The sequence below is a fragment of the Helicoverpa armigera genome, chromosome 3 (genome assembly GCF_030705265.1).
Source record: "Helicoverpa armigera isolate CAAS_96S chromosome 3, ASM3070526v1, whole genome shotgun sequence".
NCBI lineage: Eukaryota > Metazoa > Arthropoda > Insecta > Lepidoptera > Noctuidae > Helicoverpa > Helicoverpa armigera.
In genome coordinates, this window is record NC_087122.1 from 2,049,308 (window position 1) to 2,070,397 (window position 21,090).

Here is a 21,090-nt window from a genome sequence, read left to right on the forward strand (position 1 = left end):
CTAGAGGAAAGTGAAAAAGTGGGCGAGTCGAATGAGGTAATATTAGTGCGTTAAACTAGCGCCGCTCACCGGCCGCGCTCACTTTCGTTCACTGATATAACCAGTCTAACTGCCACAACTTGATACTGCCATTATATATTGGATTCTTGCTATTGATTCGTATCCAATTAGTCTCTAATGGGACTTAAATACTAGCAAGCTTAATTTTAATACTCAGGTGTGAAAAGCTTCTAATATCTGACTGTTACAAAATTAAACTACAATTTTGAATAGGATTATTTTTCACATGTGTTTAAATAAAATTATACAAATTATAATTGTTCTGGATGTGGATTTATGTTGCCTCTTCAATGGAAAGGTAAAAACTTACATACATGTTCACTTTACAGTAACAAATAACAGGATTTAAAAGGGATTTGACCTTTACGATGAGATCAATTCGGCGAAAATATATTCCTCAGTACTAAGACATTCCCATAAGCCATTGTTAAAGCCGTTCATAATAATAAATATTTACTTCTAGATATAAAAAAGGATAATTAAGTTTTCATGTAAACTTGTGAAACAAGTATGAAAAAAAATCATATCAGTACATACTACAGTACAGTGCAAAGTTTTAAAATCACCCAAAAAATGCTGAATAATCATGATAAATATAAATAGGTATAGTTATATACAAGGGTATGATATAAAACATAAAGTATTTGAGGCATGCATGACTCGGCACAATTTAATGTTCAGTAAGATTAATTTCCTACCTACTAACCTATTTTTTACATTTATTACCTATCAGATATGTATATCATATCCTATTTAGTAAATGTAGGTATATCAGATATTTTTGTAGCTAGGTAGCTAAAATATTAAAATAATTAGAAATTATTTATATATTTTAATATTACTCACACTATTCACTACCAGATATTTGCGCAAATATAGTGAGACCCAAAATATTTTAAGAATTTAAATCATTATTATACTTATTGTATATCTTTTACAAAAGGGCTACTCAAATGGGATTATGGTAATGGTATCTCTGGTAGCTTCAGGTTAATAACACATTAGTCTATGTATTTTAAAAGTTAAAGTGTAGAGACATGTTAATGCAGGGCATATAATTTTTAAATTTATTTTTAGAGAATGTAATATTTACTGTACAAAAATAATGACTAGTAACATGAAATGGGAATTCCATGCATGTAATATTTTAAGTATAGACATGTACTTTATTTTTATTTTTCTGCATAAATCAATTTATTTACAAATAACTTTTTACAATAACTTAAAAATAAATATATATACAACTAACTTTTTATTTTAAGTATAGACATGTACTTTATTTTTATTTTTCTGCATTAAATTGAACAAATATTAAAGTATGTGTAATAAACACCTGGCACAAGTACTTTTGCTGTATGCACCTAAGTATTTATTAGTATTACTCTTAAGTATTAAAATAGCATCCACCTATTATACTGGCTAGCGTGTTAGGCTCTAAAATATTAAAAGACAAATATTTTTTTATAAAAGTTGCGATATAAACATAATGCTTGCTTCATAACTAATTCAGTACTACTGATAACCACCTCTTCCTTCTCCAATAATATTATACTACACCAATCATTGTTGTTATTACTTGTTATAACATGTTCTTTACTGAGAGCAAATTGCAATACTGGTACAAGAAATAAATAAATGAAGGACTTACCTTACAACGCCGTGTTGTACAGCTTCACAGTAAACAATCGCATTACTTTTACTTTCATGCGTTAACGCGCTCGCGATCCAAACTTGACACCGATTTTACTATCAGCCACAATATTACCGCGCCAATTAATACAGTAACACCAACAATAAACCCAGAATTGTACAAAATATTGATAAAATACGATGCCTGTTCCAAATTAGAGGATACTACTTCGCTAATGACCGAATTAAATATTAATTCGTTGCCGCAACAAGAACTCATTACAAATTATAACTATAAACAATTGCACTTAATAAAGTAATAGAAATTATGCCTAAATAATTCGTCTATTTAAAATTTGACCTAAATTAAATATTTTTTAATTCGGCATGTAAGTAAACACCTGACAATGACACAATAATAAATTTGACAAGCGCAAAAGTGGTGTTGCTAGTAAAGTCAGCACAAAATCTGCTACTAAAGTATTATTCTACCATTTTCAAACAAATCCAGGGAACAGGAAACACACGCAGACACGGGGAAAAGACGAAAGACCACAAGCTAGGTATTGATTTTATCAATTTTGCTGCTAACTTATTTCTACATTACTACATAGGCACACTCTACATTCGTAAAAGACTGAACGTTGATGTTCGACCATACACGGCATATACGTGTTACAAGACCAATTTTTAATATACCACTGGAACTCTGGTAACATGTAAAAAAATATTATATCTTTGAAATATTCCGAAATCCATGGTGGAAGTGGTGAAAGTATTTGGACCCAAAGGCCACAATAAGGCCAATCTATCATAAGCCAACCCTATGCTTAACAGGTCCAAAATTCTTCAACTGAGCGATAAACGGTGATTCAAAATGTTCGTAGGACGTAAACCGAAACGAGAAAAAGCTCCTGAGCTCCATAAAAAAACACAACTTAGAAAAATTATACTTTATATTGACAAAACCTATCATAGATACAGTGATTTCACTAACATTGTACAGTTAATTAAAGGAAATAATAAATGCGTGAAAATACATAAAAGAAACCCTTAACAATAGATAGGTACATAATTAAAAAGTCAAGCAAAATATTATTATTACAGTATTAATAATTAGACACTGGTCAGGATATCAAAGTTTACCTTTGAATTAAAGCAAAGACACCCAATGAAGGTCAATCACTTCTGTGACAATTTGTCACAACAATAAATTATTTTAGGTGGTCCTATCATTAATAAACTTACAAACTAAGAAATACTAAGGTCATAAAAACTATAAGGAAATAAGTCAAATTAAATTAATCGTTTTAAAAGTAAAATAGTAGCTAAGATTATAATATTCTTCTTTGAGGTACTATGTGTATTGGAGAAGTTGTGATGGGTTTCTTTGGGCTGAGTTTATTTGGTGAATTCATCACCACGTCAACAGCTTTTCTTAATATTTGGTGCTCACTCTTTTTGTACTCTTCTGTTATTTGAGACAGATCCAAGTCAGCATCTAACACTAAAACCTGAAATTAATAATTAAGATTAATATAAACACTTATAAATTTAAATAAATATACAATGAGATTAATATACATTAGCATAAGTGCAAGCATTTTACATGTCATATAATGAAAAAAATCAACACATACAATTAGGCCTTTTATGCTCTTATCAGAAAAATATAGTTCAGCAAATCCAAGTACAAAGAACTCTAATCATACTCTTTTCATAATGACCTCATTGTACTGGCATGCATTAAAGTGGAAGTTTAAAAATGTTACTAATGTATTTACAATGTAATTTTACCTAACCCAACATAGTGAGGTAAAGGCTAGGCAGATGATTTTACTATAGTTGAATTATGGAAATATTTGCTTAATACTTACAGGGGCAGGACATTCAGCATGTTCCCTATTAATAAGCCAGTCTTCATGTAGTTTGTGTAGTTCCTCTATGTAGGACAGTGGCACACACTGCTCCTCTGACCTTGCCCTTTTCTTTATCCTCTCATAGACTACTGAGGGAGTAGTCTTCAGGTATACTGAGAAAGACAGAGTAATACATTTACAGCCATTACCAATATTCTATCTATCTGTTGATTTGCTTACTAGAGATAGAATTTTGACAATAGTCACTACATAGTAGCAAGTACATAATGTCAAATCCTTATCTCCAGCTATCTCCAGGAAGAAAAACCACAGATAAATATATAATAGGAACAGCGGTTAATACTGTTTGACAATCCTACATTACAAAATTAGAATGAGACATTAGAGTAGGTAGCAGATGGTTGTGGTTTTCTAACCTTTAATGTGACCATTTTTTGACTCAGATCATGGTGAATTCATTTACATTTATGTTGATTTTTCTTTCAATAATACTTAATTGAAAAGGATTACATCATACATCCATTTAGTATCATTTAACAGGAACACTTATGATTCTAATCTATTATTGCAATTGTGTCTGGTCACATTGCATGCAATTACAAACCACTTTCATTGAGCCTGTTATTCATTATCATACCTAGATAACTAGATAACCTTATGTAAAATGACTAATGTTAGTGATACTGCAACTGAGTGCAAGTTGCAACCTGTCTGTATTATCATAACAATAACAACTTGAGAGCAATGCTATGAAGGACATTCTGGAAATCACAATTAATTTAATAATAGTGTTCTCTAGTCATCTCTCTTCCACTCCCACATGTACTATTCTCTTATGCCATAATAAAACCTAAATACTTACCAATAAGATCAGCATCAATATGAATTTGATTCATAATGAATCTGAACCATTCGTCCAGGACGGCAAACTCAGCTGGATGTAATGTCCCACTCCTCATCATATGCTCTACGAAGCAGTACCGAGCGCTATACAGGGAACGTTCCATCAACTTAACTGGTGTAGGAGAGGGCTTGCGATGCATGTCCAACATTGTGAGAGACACGTAAGATTGAAATGTCATTGCCCATTTGGATGGCTCCTTGTACATTAGGTCCTGGAAATAGAGTCATCATAGAGAATTTCTATGGGCATGTTTTTCTTTGGGCTTTTTTCAATTTTTTAAAGTTGTTTATCATTTAAGTAGGTAAGTTGCAGAATATAGGTCAGTAATGTGAATTGTATAATAATCTTGTACATGGACTATAATAACTGATTTCAATTTCTTGGTGACAGTCTGGCTGTGTATGATGCAACTTTTGCTGACTGCATTATTTTGAGATAAGTATTGATTCTTTTCCGGACTAGACATGGTATTATGTTGATTCATTACTTTCTGAATAAATAAATGAGTAACAAGTGCACATTAGTAATACTCAACCCAGGGCTTATACTTAAATAGTAACATGTAGTGAGTTGTGAAATCCAACTGACCCTGTATCCTTTGACATACTAACATTCCTGTTTGTATACACAAGCATGACAGCAATTTAGTTTCAAAAAGCAGTAGTTGGTTCTATTGATTCTGGCTAGGTTAGTGAAGGTCCCAATAGTTTGTTTAATAAAGTTGACCACTTACCAGTAGGTTCCATCCCTTCAAGTTCCTCCATTCTTCAACAGGCTCCGTCAATAACGTGATGTCTTCAAATCTACGAAAATGTTCCAAAAATGTTGTTTTGCCGCTGCCAATATTTCCCTCGACGAATACAGTAAACGGCTTGGTATTCATTGTGTTCATTTTGTGATAGGGCCTTACGTGACCTACAGCAAAAAAAATAGATGATGTTAAACAATCAGGAGTTGATGACTAGTCAGCAGTCGTCACTAGCCCAAAACGCGTTCCTTTTCTTCCTATCGTTAGCTGATTTCCCGCCTAAATTGCCCCAATCTGTGAATCCAAAAATAAACAGTGCGCGCGAACATAACCTGTCAAAATAAAAATAGTAAGTACAAATACCTTTAATTCTAACTAACTGACTGACAAAGAACCTTCGCATTGCCACCACTCATTAAATCCTAAAATTAAATTGTATGTATTGCTGATTATTCGTTGCGCGACACAAAATACTAAAGACATTGAGAGAAAAATAGAAAATATCGATAGATTTTAAACGGATGTTGTTATTACCATAGAGTATTATTGGGCACAGATAATTATCAAGAGTCTATTCCTAAAACTTTTAGTCTCAAAAAGGTTCATTCACACTTACTTTGAAATCCGGTTGAGGTATACAAAATTACTTTTCGGAAATAATTATCTTGCTTACTGCACGTAGTTAAATATTTTTTGAATGTACCTATGCCCCAGATGAACGTATATAAATGAAGCTTGCAGTTCGATAAGCAGTAATATATAGTAACAGCGTATACATACTGAAATTAACCACTTCTCAGTCGCTCTCAAGTAGATACTTATGATAACAGCCCATAAAATATTTTTAATCAAGAGTTTTATTTAGAACTTAAAAGCCCAGGGCGTTAAGTGCAGTGTAAAGGTGGAAACAGACTATCGGACGTAATTTACTGTGTGTGGGCGTGGCTAACAGGGGCCCGATTCTCCTAAATTAATAATGGCAAAATTGAATAGAAATTGAATCGTAATGGCAGTTTTAACCATATCGGATATTCTGCTACTAATATAAGACCAACCAAGAAATATATTACTAGCAGAATGCCCGCTAAGGTTAAAACTGCCATTACGATTTAATTTCTATTCAATTTTGTCATTTTTTACTTAACAGAATCGGGCCCCCAAGAGCTAAATGGTTACTAAATTATCTACATATAGTAAAATGGGCAAAATAATGGAAATTAGCAGCAGATGTGACGTCGAATGGGTGGACAAGTATCTGGCGCGCTAATTAAATGTGTTTGATGGTGCACTTATGTATCAGTCGCATCCGATAATCTATTTGTGGCTTTACTTACACTGTCCTAGAATATGCACTGGGATTTTATGTACCAGAGATAATGCGAGCAGACTGCTAAAAACCCCCGAGGCTGGAAAGTGTTCTATTATAGTAACGAGGATTTCACGTGCCTGCACGCCATGCATGACCCATCATTATGACCCATAAACAGCCGTAACCTGGTATAGCGAAGATCAGCTTTGTTTTAGCGAGAACATAATGACCTACCGATAGTTTTATTCTAGTGAAATTGTTTATACTTTCAGTTCACGCATTGTTTACTCTTGGACCGATAACTCGTACTTTTTTAATTAAAACACGCTTATCTTCAAGTCTTACTATGTCAAACTTTTATTTTCTAGGTACGTTAATGCACTTTATGGAAATAAAGTATGAATATAAGGTTGTTAGAATTTAAGCGAGTTTATTTTTTAGGATTTATATTGTTCGTTTCGTGTGGGCTTAGGTGTGGGTATGCCTTGTACAACGGTAACCCGCATGTGGTGGAGCTCACGCCATTTAACTTCAAGGATCTAGTCGTTAAAAGTGATGAGGTTTGGTTGGTTGAATACTACGTGCCATGGTGCGGCTACTGTCAGAGACTAGCTCCTGATTTCAAGCTTGCAGCTGAAGCATTGAAGGTATGTGTGTCTGACCGTGAATTAAAACCAATACTAATTAAGCTCATCTAAGTTGTTACCCGAGTTTATTACTATAAATATCTAGTGAGCAGCCGAGTATCTGCTATCTCGAAAAGATAATTTTTCGTGTTGGCTCTTCATTTTATAGTTCAGTGACAACTAAATGGTCGTTCTCGTCTACATTTGATGAAATAGGCCATAGGCGATTTATATTAGATAATATTTACTAAACTAAATAAATACGGACATAACATTTCAGGGCATTATCAAAGTTGGAGCTGTAAATGGTGAGAAACATAAAATGTTCATCGCCGAAGCAAACATCAAATCCTACCCCACTTTAAAGATTTTCACAAATACGACAAATTTTATTTACAAAGGCAGAAGAGTGGTAGAAGGTTTGGTTGAAGCCTGCTTAACTGCCTCGAGGTACGAAGTCTATAAGCGCCTCGGCAAGAACCCAGACGATTACTCATCGATTAAAATAAAGGCCTTAAGAGAATTTGATGCACTGGTTAAGAATTACCTGCCTCAAAGTAAAGTGTTAAATGAGAATAATGATTGCAAAATAAAATAATAATGTGGAATGCCTGGTTTTATATCATTATTTCACGGTCTATCCTCTCAAACAGATTAAATAAACTAATTCCTCTAGCCTTTTGCGGTTGTGCCCGGGCTATAAGTCAAGGCGGTCTAATACTTTGTAAGAGTTAACGAAGTCTTGAATCACAAGGGGATCCAGAAGGAACGTAGGTTGGTTCTCATGGTAAGGATATTGTATTTTGAGATCAGCTAGTGATGAAGTAAAACTATAGAATGACAAACGCCGAGTGACATCTTTGCGTACGCATACCAAATACAAAAGCTTACTGAATACACGAAAAACAACTACAGGATATTTTTATTAAAGCTCCATAAATATTAATGGCTTATGACAAAATGATTTATCTGTTTATTGAGATTACAAACTAAAACCTCGCATCGCGTAAATAACTGTTAAGAAATTAACTGGTTAATAAAAAAAACACCGAACCCATGTAATATTCCATGAACTGAAAGTTGCAATTGATTTCTATGAAAAATCAAAACAATGAAATTGTTATTTTGCAATTTGTAATAAAATTATATCGACTATTCGTCATTTTACTGACGCACGCGCCGCATTGAACAACATCACAGAGTTGCCATTGTAAATAATGCAATAACTTTTAGCGGCAAAAATAAATCAACCAATAATGGGAGTCCACGAATTCCATTGACAATATCGTGTCTTTCTTTGGGATGCGAAAAGAATTGACGTGTTTATTTCGGCGGCTCGTTGTTTAGCCGATTACTTGTGCGATCTCAATTAGAAAATAATACGTGTTTTTATAGTTTTTAAATTAAGTAGCATAAAATCAACCCACAATGTTGCACACATATTTCTTGGGTATGTTTAAATAACACAATTATTCTGTGAAATCAATTTGCTATGTTTAAAATATTGTCGCCGGCTGTAATGTTCACGTTGATTTTTTAGGTATTTTACTATGTGTGGGGTCGGGTTTCGCCTTGTACGACTCGAGTTCCAGTGTCGTGGATCTGACGCCAAGTAATTTCGACAAACTAGTCACGGATAGTAATGAAGTGTGGTTGGTCGAGTTCTACGCTCCGTGGTGCGGCCACTGTAAGAACCTAGTTCCCGAATACAAGAAAACTGCCGATGCATTGAAGGTACGTGTCAAATATCCATCTACCAGACATTTGTAAGAGGGTCTTCTAGTCCTTGCCAGACTCCTGATGCCTATCCATTTATATGCTTTGTCACTAAGATATTCAGAATCAAATGTTATAATTATCTAGACGAACCTCTTACCGATTTTCTGAAATTGTAATTAATCATTTAAACCTTAGCTTGAATACAATCATAAAATGCCATGATGATAGAATACTTCTAGAAAGTTCCCAGATACAGAAAGATACAGTCCTTTTGATCTATATCACCCTTTTATGAAAAGAGCTATATCAGTCTTTTAACTCTTTAGCTCACCTAACAACTCTACACAAGTGCAATTGACTCAGTGGCAAGCTGCAGATCAAATTGAGACATATGTACCTCTATCAGATAAATTTGAACTTAATACACAGCGATACAACCAGGTATTTCATCATGATGAAATACATGAAATCTCATGTTTCTTAAGTATAGAAAGTCTTATAAGGCATCTGAGAAGAGCATAAAATCTTCACACACTTCACTTCTAATTATATTTTTAATTTATAGGGCATGGTCAAAGTAGGAGCACTGGATGCAGACCAGTACAAAAGCTTTGCCAAGAAGTATGGAGTCACCGGGTTCCCTACCATTAAGATCTTCACCGGCAGCCAGCACACTCCTTACAAAGGTTCAAGGACCGCATCAGCTATGGTAGATGCCTGTCTCGAAGCCCTGAAGAACAAGGCATATGGCCGTCTTGGTACCAGACCTGAACGCTCATCAGAAAAGGTAAAGGTTTTAAAGAGTATTGATAGACTTATAAAGGACTATGTATCTCGCAGCAGATATGCAAGTAATAACAACGTGTGGTGGTAGAAAATAAATTCTTACCTTCATGTTTACTGTATTGTCATAATCACAATCTATTCTTTTATTATTATATTTCTTTAACCTTCTAATGTTTCACATTCTTGTAGCTGTTTCTGTAGATGCATTTGAATAAACAATATATTTTTCTAGTTTATTTTGCACACAGAAGAATGGTGTTTATTTGATTTCAATGTTTGTACAATTGCACTTTTATTTAGATAGATATGTAATGTATGTAAAACGATTTTATCTGTACCTTCAGTAAAAACATAATGACTTTAGTACAAGTTAGTCAATTATGATATAACTGGGTTTTAAGGTAAATAATTATTTTTACAGTACATAGATTCCTTTATTAATTTTGTCTTTGTTGATCATCAATTATTATTATAAGTTTACTGTTGCATTTAATATGTACGACTTATGGCTTCAATACCAATCATCAATATTACATTTATACACAGACATATTTATATGGCAGTATAATCTGTATTCCACACTACTTTCAATCACACCCACTTTCCTAACATTGCAATCATACTTAGCTAAATCAACACTTATCTGAATTTCAACTGGCACCACATATAAAATGCTCATAGTTGTGCAACATTTTTACCTAACACCACATTTTCACTAGCCGCCACCAGAAACCTTTGGCCACATTATACAATGGAAACGGAAGAGACCAGCCACAAGCCACACAATTAGACACAAGCCAATTGATTATATGACAACACAACAGTCTATTGAACAAACTGACAACACCTCAGAAACTTGTGAACCTGGGTCACTAACAACAGAGCCTACAATAGATCCTACAAAAGAAATAGTCAAAATGAGAAAGCCAGTAAAAACATCTACAAAGAAGAAAAGGATATACCGTCCGACTACCACAAAAGCTACTAAGTCTACAATTGTTGTTGATCATACAAAAGAAATAGGTAGAATGAAAAAGCCATTAAGAACGCCTATTAAGAAGAAAAATATACCTGGTCAAATAGCCACAAATGCTACAGAGTCTACAATTGCTGTAGATCCTGCAAAAGAAATATTTAGAATGAGAAAGCCAGTTAGAACACCTATTAAGAAGAAAAATACACAACGTCGAACTACCACAAAAGCTACTGAACCTACAACGGAACTTACAAGTGAACCCACAACAGAACTTACTAATGAACCCATAATAGAACTTACTACTGGACCCACAATAGAACTTGCTAATGAACCTACAACTATGACTGTATCCACATCTAACCCCAGTTTGACGGTCATAGAACAGTTTAGAATGTTACAAAATCAGTTATTCCGTGGAGTCATCGACAAAGATGAAAGACCTAAGATAATTAAGGCTCTAATGAGGCTGAAATACGCCCTGCAAGGAAGAGTTGTTCATGAAAATGCCACTATTGTAAAACGTCGCTCAAATCTCCGAAAAGGTTTACATAGATTATAATTAATTAATCTTTATGGTTGCTTGTACCATAATTAAAATAAATGAGTCGTGTTCAATTTATGAGTCGTCAATATGAAATTACTTAATTATAAAGTGGAAAATTAATTTTCATTGCAATTTTGCCTATAATAATTTAATGTTCCATACACTGCACTTTCGGTGTAAATATAATTAAACATAAACCACGTGTATTTTAAAGTTCATTCCTAAATGTCGATACTGTAGTTAATCAGGAATTTTTATGCATGGATAATTGATTAATATGACCTTTTTCTGACGCAGGACAAAATAATTTGAAGCTTAATTGGTTTAATAATTCTATAAAGAATAGTCGAGAAGGTTTATAATTTCCATACAGTAGTATGAACCTTACAAGGGGCGTTGACACCTTATCTAACGGCGCACCACTTGCTTCAGTTATGTCAACAAATTATCTATTTTTAGAAAGAACTAATCTCATTGAACCTTACCATGTGAAAAGATAAAAATAGTTTGATCTATCCATCCTTATCTGATTTCTAAATCATTTTTTATGTTAGGGCTCTTGAGTTTCTATCGGTAATTCTATCTTGATTCATTGAGAGCATTGATTAGATAAAGTCGATTTGAAACGATCAGCGGCCGGTCCTATGTAATTAAAAGAACATGTAAAAAAATATTGGAGTATGAATATATTTTTCAATACATAGATTGTATATTTTTGATAAAAAATATCTCTTACTAGCGTTAAAGCGAAGTGCAAACGCAAGTCGAGATTTATAAAACATATGTATAAAATTCCTAGACACAACAATTTTTCAATGTCTCCAGAATATTCACAACTTTTCTATAAGTATCTTTGCATAGAAATCGATCCGACATTGTGTAGGAGGGGATATATTATTTTTTCGTCGCATGTCGTGGATATGCACCCACACAACTCCTACGCATCCTCTCACTTTAGAATGTGTTCTATTGGGCCACGTCAGTGGACTTACTGACCTCCTTTTAGAAATTGGCACCATATATGTCTAAAGAGGTTTCTATACATGCTTGAAGAGAACCTCTTTTCTAGCGAAATTCGCGACATGACTAATATTTAGAAGAGCAACTCCTACTGTCATTGCTGAAAGAATTCCCATAATTTGTCATACACAAAAATAAATAAACAATTATAGATATGTAATCCCAATTTGCCAATAGTAAATAGCGTTTTTCTTGTTACCTATAAAACATTATTATGCTAGAAAACATTTACCGGCCTTCATACTTACAATCTCTCACTTCCAGCCGATATTGATCGTAAAAATGAAATTTCTTTAGGATGTTGGTAAGGAAATCAATAAATCGTGACTATAAGGTTATTCATTTTCATAAAGCAATAAAGAATAAAAGTACATGAAATATAGCCTTTATTTTGCATTTTCTGTGAAAATAATATTACACGCGGATACGCTTATTAACATTTTATTTCCTGAACTATTTGTCTCTAGAAGTAAATGGCACTCGGCCAGTCGAGAACAAAAACATATTTCTATTTACGGAAGCATATTTTGATAGTGTCGCACTAGTTTTCAAAATAACTATCCTTTGTAGACAGTCCACAGACATTAATAAATTATGCTCTGGTTAATTATACTCTAGGAAAGGACTCTAGTCTTGGCTTGAATTCTGTCTTTATTTAATACGAACTATAAGATTAAAGATAAACATTTATTAATTTTCGAATGGTCTTCTAACGGGACTTTTCCAAATAAATGCAAAGTGTTCCCTGATTACTTGTAAATTCAAGTAAGGCTAATTGCTTCCTTATTATTATGTCACTAAAGTCGATGCTTGCGGTTGTCCGCGCGGCTGTTTGCGGCTGTGAATTGGTAAGGCCCTTAATAAAATAAGTCACGAAACATAAAATTAGTGGGTTTTCAGTAGTCTCGACTTTAGCTCCCATAAACTTATCGTTAACAATAACAACTAGAAAGCGCTGTTTTATTCTAGAATCTAAAATCCAAACTATTACATATGTATGTACCTACACTTAACCCTTAAAAAATCATAAATGTTTATTTTAGGAACCTTAACAATCTTTAAAGTATAGCATATAATATTATCTTCGTAAACATACTACATAAATGTTACAATAAGTATTTTTTTTTCTCTTCAGTCGGACTCTGATGTGATCACCCTGACGGACGAGAACTTCCAAAAGCTGGTGCTGAACAGCGAAGACCTGTGGCTGGTGGAGTTCTACGCGCCCTGGTGCGGACACTGCAAGAACTTGGAGCCCCACTGGGCTAAGGCTGCTACCGAACTTAAGGGCAAGGTTAGTTACAATTATTTACCTGAAAAGTCAATATTTTTAGTATTTACAAGCAACTGCATTAGCGTCCCGAGGGAATTCCCGGACCAGTATAAAATGTAGCTTATGATAGTCTCTCTAAAGTACCATCCATCCATTTCTATAAAATTTTTCATAACAATGGATTTTACTTTAGAGCAGTGGTTCCCAAACTTATTTTGTCTACTGCCCACTTTGAGAATAAATATTTTTTTAGCGCCCCCATTTTTTCACCTATTTAAAAACCACTATAACTTCAAATTGAATTAATGAATTATTGTGACCTATATATGTTTATTAACGGGGAATTCTAAACGAAACTTTTACTATAACCCGCAACTTGAAACCTGGGCACAGGTAGGTAACATACCGTGGCGCTTAGGTCTCAAGTTAACTCTTACAGTGGCGGCGTAGCATCGGGTGGCACGCGGGGCGGACTACCTATTGAGCACCCCCCAAAAAAACGACAAAATATAATCACGGACTAAAATTGTTAATTAAAGTAGGTACTTAAAAATCGTGTAGAAATCATTCATGGTGCTTTTTGCCTGGTTTAACGTAAAGAAACCGGAGACAGATCACTGCAAACTTGTAAAGCGCTAGCGAAGCGAGCCCGTAATTTTTGAGTTTTGGATAATATAACCCAAACATGTTTTATAAAAACCAGTAACGAGTGAAAAAGCCGCGAGCGCAGCGAGCGCAAAATTTTTGAGTTTTTCAACAGTAAAGTACCAAAACGAGTTAAAAAAAACCGGGCGAATTGTTTAGCTTTGGGGCACAAAAGTACCTTAACAAGTATGGAAAAAAAAACACTGCAAAAAGAAGAAGCCGCGAGCGTAGCGAGCGCAAAATTTTTGATTTTTGGGACGCAATGATACCTAAAGAAATTAGAAAATAATCACTGTTAAGTGAAAGGCGCGAGTGCAGCAATCTTGTAATTCATATTAGTTGATGTTCACAAGTCGTTGTCTAAGAGGCCTCCTATCTAAATAAAATTACAAATCACCCCCCAGGCCTCTACACAACGCCCCCATTTTCTTTCTGGGTCTCTTACCGCCCCCCTTGAGACCTGCAGTGCCCACAAGGGGGCGTTATCGCCCACTTTGGGAAACACTGCTTTAGAGAGACAGCTGTTCTATCGTGAAAAAGTTAACAAACCCGAATGGATTTAGCCGTTTTATAAACAAAAAATAAACGAAATCGTTCAATGCAGAAAATATTTTAAGACCAAAACTTTATAATAAGCACCTCGCAGCTAATTGACTAAATTCAGACTGACATACCTCGGGTATACGTGTACCTGAGAAACTCGACAAAATATGTACGTAAAAGGACAAATTAATAACTGATTACGTATACTCAAGTCTTGCCTTTACAGTTCAAACATCTTGTTTTAATTTAAATTTGAAATTTAACAATTTTATATTAAAATTGAAATTAAAATCACCTACCATGGAATTTTTATGGTTTAATCAATTATTAGCTAATTACTCGGCTAATCAATTTCTTACTTGGCGCTCTTATCAACAATGCTAATGGGTTAATGTTCTGATAATTCGAATGTTAATAACTTTATTATATGGGGAAAACGAAAAATACCTATAAGTTATGTATAATTAATAGGATACATGTTTTACTAGTTCTCTAAAAAAAACTAAATTTCGTCCCCTCTATCACATGTCATTTCAAATTAAGCTGAAAAAAACCGGCCAAGTGCGAGTCGGACTCGTGCACGAAGGGTTCCGTAAATTACAGTTAAATCAACCTATCTCAAAAACTATAAGAGATACTTTGATCAAACCAAAAATCGTTGAAAGAGTTAATTAGCATGCATCACCTCTATTTTTTTTAGAATTTTATACCCCGTAGTTATAAAAATAGAGGGGGGGGGACATACTTTTTACGACTTTGAGAGCTGATATCTCAAAATCCGTTCACTTTAAGAAAAATGTTTTTTAGAAAACTTTATATCATTTTAAAAGACCTTTCCATTGATACCCCACATTGGTACCCCACACCCCTCAGTTACATGTATGGGGGGCCCCACCCCCAATTCTTTTTTTTACTATTTAGTGTCATATTTTTGTAGCGGTTCATACAACACATATTCCCATCAAATTTCATCACTGTAGTACTTATAGTTTCCGAGTAAATCGGCTGTGACAGACGGACAGACGGACATGACGAAACTATAAGGGTTCCGTTTTTGCCATTTTGGCTACGGAACCCTAAAAAGGGAAATATAAAATATTTAAAATAAATACAACTTCAGAGTACATATTTAATATTATTTAACCTGCAAACCCGTAAAAAGGAATTTGAAAAAAACATTTAGTCTTAAATGGTTTGTTCATGAATTGATGTTGATTAATGGTTTCACTATTCCCACTGCCAAAATTGATCATACATCAATATATTTTCCCACACACTAACATTTATTTATTTGAGGTTAACCAACAACTGTTTACACCACAAGACAAGCATAAGATACATGAATGTAATCCTACACTTGTGTAACAATTAATTATAAAGCACTGGGAGTTTGACAAAACTTGTATGGGGCTAATTTCAGAATTCTATCTCTGCTGCTGCGGTTGTTAGTATACATTATAGACCCTTTATTAATATCAAACTCTAACCTTCCAGGTGAAACTCGGAGCCCTAGATGCCACAGTACACCAAGCAATGGCTTCCCGCTTCCAAGTGCAGGGCTACCCGACCATCAAGCTGTTCCCATCAGGCAAGAAGACCGCGGATTCCGCTGAAGACTACAACGGAGGCAGGACTGCTAGCGACATTGTAACTTATGCCCTTGAAAAGCTCGCTGAAAATGTGCCCGCTCCTGAGATTGTGCAGGTAAGAATTCTATTGTATCTTGTATTTTTTAGTGCTAGAAATAAAATATCCATGGGAAAAAACACACTAAGTAAATTTGCAATTCTGAAATTAACTGTTTGACTCCTTCGTATCTATTTGCATAGATATCGTCGAGCAAGAAGCTTTGCTTGTTCGAACTTGGCTATTATAAAATTTTAAGTGGACTGAAACATTATGAAAATGAATGAGGCGTCAAACGGTTATCTTCAAAATATTTGGCGCAAACTGCTTAATGCAGGGTGGTACAGAAACATTTTTATGTAAGAATGAATCAAGCCCTGAACGTACCTGATTAGTATCCGTTGCTAATGTCTGGCCTTTCATTATCATGCAAGAGTCTTCCGTCTGAAATATCGACTTCTAGTGATTCTTGCTACATCCAGTTCTGTTAATTTTTTTTATCTCGAAAGGCATTTTTCACAATAAAATAACAGGAATATTAAAATCTGAAAAAAAACACGCACAAAATTACGATAATATCCAAAATACCATGCCTGCAGCCATCGCAACTTCCAACCAGAATACCCAAAAATATATTTCACACGCGTTTCCGCTCCAATACAGTATAATATCGTAAACCTTATCACGATTGAGTTACTGCGGGAATATAAACATAATCTCCGCTTATATAACTAACCGATTATTATTTGTTTATATTACATCAGACTCAAAAGGATTATGATTTGGGTAAACATCTGCAAAGACAATGGACATCTGTCATTAGATATTTTACAAATGTACAAACAAAAAAATAAATATAATAAAGGGAAACCAATAAATTATCTCGACTTAGCTCACGAGGTTGTCGCCATATGGAGTGTCGACACGCCTGTTATTGTGCCGATTGTCGTTACGGCCAATGGTCTATAGCCAAGAGCCTCGACCTACACCTCATGAGGCTCTCGTTAGGCGGTTGGATCATGGGTCTAATTCAGAAGGCAGTATTCCTTGATGCGGCGCGTGTTGTGAGGAGGTTTCTGTCGCTGGTGGTTAGGGCCACCTGTACCTTGGACCCTGTACCCGATATCGGTGGCCACCTATTCTGTCGGAAGCATGCAATTAGCGACGAAAACTTCAAAGTCTTCTCACTAGCACTTGGTCTGCCACTATGACTAGTAAGGCCAAGGCCCTTGCCCAGCAGTTAGACTAAAAAAAAAATTACACCTTTACAACGTCCTGTATTTGTACCCATTTTCTCACCCATAAGACCTTTTATTTATCTACAATAATTTGGAATCTTAAATTAATATTCCTACTAATTCCTCTTGGCTTGGGTACATCAATAACTATTACTATCTTTTACTTACAGATTGACCCAGGGAATCGTACGAAAGTTAAACTCCTATTAACAAGTGTAGACGACTTTATGAGGCTCAAAAAGCGGCGTTTAGACTTGCCATAACGAGTCCTATTGTTTCTAACTCTGGCCTGTTAGTAAAAGATAGTAATACAGAATTATTGTATAGTGGTCTTTCACCAACATAAGGTCATCGTTAGAATCGCTGTCACTCCTCATCGATCCTCTCGGAACACATATAGAGAGTTGCTACCTAATTGCTACCAGCTGCCATTAGTTGCTACCTACCTACCTACACTTAAAGTTGTATATTTCACTAAATAACCTTCATTGTTTCATATAGCAGACATTTACATAGTAGAATTTAAAAGATCATTGTATAGTTAAAAAAAGCCTAGATCTAACTAGACTAGAGACAGGATAAACAAAATTGGTAGGTTGGTGAGAAGACCTTTCATTCCCATAGTATATAGTTACCTACATGTAGAGTATATCGATAGATAAAAAGTTAAGAACAGGAAACCACAAAAAAGTTAAAAGCTTCAGCATCTTATATATTCGCTGAAACAAACGAATATTTTGCTATATAATATCCAGTGTTTATCATCGCCTATACATTATGAAAAACTTATGAAAAAGCGGTTGTTTTAAAATTTATATGGTAATTCCAGGTCATAGACGAGGCGACGATGCAGGCGTGCAGCGAGAAGCCGCTGTGCGTGGTGTCCATCCTGCCGCACATCCTGGACTGCAACGCCGCCTGCCGCAACGAGTACCTCGCCATACTCGCCAGGCTCGGCGACAAGTATAAGAGCAAGATGTGGGGGTGAGTTAGCATCTTCATATTATTTTTATGCTTTTTTTTAACGATGGTAAAAATCATCAAATGAAGCGGTCAACCCGCTGTGGGTTAGCAGCGTTGAGGGAGTGTCAGATTTGAACCCATCGTGTTTCTTCGTAGGCATTTTATGTACCAGGGCCGCAGTATCTGTTTCGTACAATCCCGCAGCAGTATATTTATGCCTTTTTTTTATGGCAATTAACGCCACCGATGTTTCGTGGTCAGGACACCCTGTATATGCGCCTAATAATAATTCACAAAACACATTAAATTGTAGTGTCAATGTATGGTTTTTAGGTCTACAGTTTTTCTTAGTTATCTACTTCAGTTATTATGTCCAAAAATTAAATACTATAATACTAAAAATGTGTGTGCCATCGTCTAATTTTATCATGTCTATATTATTTATTTGTGTTTGCCTATGAATGGCAATTTTTGCAAGAATCAAATTATTTGGCAATAAAATATTTGAAATTATAGTTGCGCTAATGAAATATGTACTAACCATAGTTAATAACATTATTATTTTGTGTAGATGGGTGTGGGCGGAGGCTGGCGCACAACCAGCTTTGGAAGAAGCGCTGGAGCTGGGCGGCTTCGGCTACCCCGCCATGGCTGTCGTTAACGCTAAGAAACTCAAGTTCTCCACCCTCAGGGGATCCTTCTCCGAGACTGGCATTAACGAGTTCCTCAGGTGAGTGTTACACACTTATTAATACTTACTTCAAATGCGTGCATAGATGGGCTTAGCTAAAAAAAAAATCATTGTGAGAACACGGCAGTAAAAACGAGCTGTGTCTACCCCAAATAAAATTGGGATAAGGGGCATTAGGATCATGATGAAATGATTGAACAGATTTCCTGCTAGTTCAGCAAACCAAACTGAAAAGCAAATTTTGGTTCCGTTTAGACCAAATATATGTAAAATATAGGGACCCTAGAGAAAGCTACTTGGTAGTAATTGTTATCACGTTGTGCTAATTCTCTCGGGAAAAACCGCATGAAACACCTAATTCATCAGAATTATGCATAACGTTTCCTTAAATTCCAATGTCATTTCTACAATCATTCATTACGTATTTACCTTCCTTTACGTCATTACCAAGCGTCATTACAATATTTTCTTACTTACAACTTTTTTCCAGGGATCTATCATTCGGTCGTGGCCAGACTGCCCCAGTTAAAGGCGCAGAGATGCCTAAGATCGTGACCACCGAACCCTGGGACGGCAAGGACGGTGAACTGCCACAAGAAGAGGACATTGACCTCTCAGACGTAGATCTTGAGAAGGACGAGTTATAAGTGCAGCGGCCATGTTGCTAAATCCTGGACTTTATACCCAACGGTTGCTTAAAAACAAGTTTGCTTCCGTCAACAGAAAATCATATCAGTAACAATCTCTGATTTTAAAAAGTGATACAAGTTCAAGCATTTAACTTTTAGGTAACTATTTATTTTCACCAGTGAGCTAGTAACTTTGTACCTTTTACCTAATATGTGGTTTAGATTAAATAATGCAGTTTTAAGATTTGAAGGAGAAGCTTGATTCCATCACATGTTATGAATTTTATTTTCTGAAACATTTTTTCAAGTGTCTGATAATCACAATTTAGTACCAGTTAAATATTTCGTGTTTAAGCTCGGCGAGAGCGAGTGGTACAACGACTGATGTTTTAGAATCATTGTAATTTGTATGTATATCCTTCATAGTCATAACAATTGGTAACACAACTGATACTTAATTTTAGTTGAATTAGACATTAATTGGAGTGTAAATTAGCAAAACGCCATTCTTCCAATACTATGTTTAATTTTGGTAAGCATTTATTGTTGTGAGGAGATTTGGATAATTTTATGAATTGATAAATCGCTAATAAATTTTTAATATAATTCTTTGCCGTTTTATTTGCTTTTTATTTTACATAAAACCCCACTTTACAAATGCTTGAAGTTAATCTATAAATGGGATATCCATAAAGCTGAATTACGCATGACACAATGTTGTTTATAAATATTTTACTTTGAGGAAAACAGTGATCGCCGTGTAAATTAACCTGGGTAAATATTTTACAGAAAATAAATTCACTATAATAGTTACATTAATACCTACATACATGCATGTAATAAATAAAGCTGAAGATTTGTTTTGTTGAATTCAGTAACCTCAGAGACACAACTTCTTTGTTTTTAATTAGGCAAGCTGCCAAATAGTCAATAGTAATAGGTACTTAATTAGCCGGCCCTAACTTGAAACCTATAATTCATTTCGGTCTATTTCTGTGAATTCAACCGTGACAATACAATACCCCTTTGTAAACGTTCGAGGAAAAATAGTCGCATCGAGATTTTTTTTATTGCTCATGTTAATCATTTAACCTCATTTTTTTGTATCAAAAAAACTGTTATTGAAGTAAGATTACATCTGGCATTGAAGAACTGCGAGCTAGCTAGGTAGGTAAGCTTTATGGCTCATTTACCTCGGTTTTAACACGAGAGCATTCTGTTTCTGCAGTAATATTTTTATATAACAAGAATGTTTGGTCTGTCTATTTTTTTGGCGATAAA

At 34.8% G+C, this 21,090-nt stretch overlaps 3 protein-coding genes and 1 non-coding gene across 6 annotated transcripts in view; 2 read left to right on the forward strand and 2 right to left on the reverse strand.

Moving 5' to 3' along the window:
• Positions 1-2,112, reverse strand: part of LOC110377536 (solute carrier organic anion transporter family member 74D) — a 45,833-nt gene extending 43,721 nt beyond the window's left edge. The window contains exon 1 of the mRNA XM_049836645.2: positions 1,709-2,112. The gene's annotated coding sequence lies outside the window, so the exon portion shown is untranslated. The remainder of the gene's footprint in view (positions 1-1,708) is intronic.
• Positions 2,113-2,627: 515 nt separating this feature from the next.
• LOC110377523 (deoxynucleoside kinase) lies at positions 2,628-5,763 on the reverse strand. Its single transcript, XM_021336451.3, has 5 exons — positions 5,585-5,763; positions 5,207-5,388; positions 4,432-4,684; positions 3,567-3,721; positions 2,628-3,203 (listed from the first exon to the last, which is right to left on the reverse strand). Exons 1-5 carry the CDS (start codon positions 5,622-5,624, stop codon positions 3,024-3,026), a joined length of 810 nt encoding a protein of 269 aa, XP_021192126.3. The 5' UTR covers positions 5,625-5,763; the 3' UTR covers positions 2,628-3,023.
• Positions 5,385-7,758, forward strand: LOC110377510 (uncharacterized). 3 transcript variants are annotated; one of them, XR_010278118.1, is made up of 3 exons: positions 5,385-5,570; positions 7,003-7,177; positions 7,437-7,758. It is a non-coding gene; the product is annotated as an uncharacterized LOC110377510 (transcript). The 3 variants fall into 3 exon arrangements; XR_010278116.1 differs by lacking the exon at positions 5,385-5,570 and adding an exon at positions 6,639-6,898 and having other exon boundaries at positions 6,972-7,177; XR_010278117.1 differs by lacking the exon at positions 5,385-5,570 and adding an exon at positions 6,640-6,898.
• A 690-nt stretch (positions 7,759-8,448) lies between these two features.
• Positions 8,449-20,416, forward strand: LOC110377509 (protein disulfide-isomerase A6 homolog). Its single transcript, XM_021336435.3, has 8 exons — positions 8,449-8,606; positions 8,697-8,890; positions 9,441-9,662; positions 13,337-13,495; positions 16,157-16,366; positions 18,356-18,510; positions 19,061-19,219; positions 19,671-20,416. The coding sequence occupies exons 1-8, from the start codon at positions 8,585-8,587 to the stop codon at positions 19,825-19,827; spliced, it is 1,278 nt and encodes a 425-aa protein (XP_021192110.2). The 5' UTR covers positions 8,449-8,584; the 3' UTR covers positions 19,828-20,416.
• The last annotated feature ends 674 nt before the right edge of the window (positions 20,417-21,090 follow it).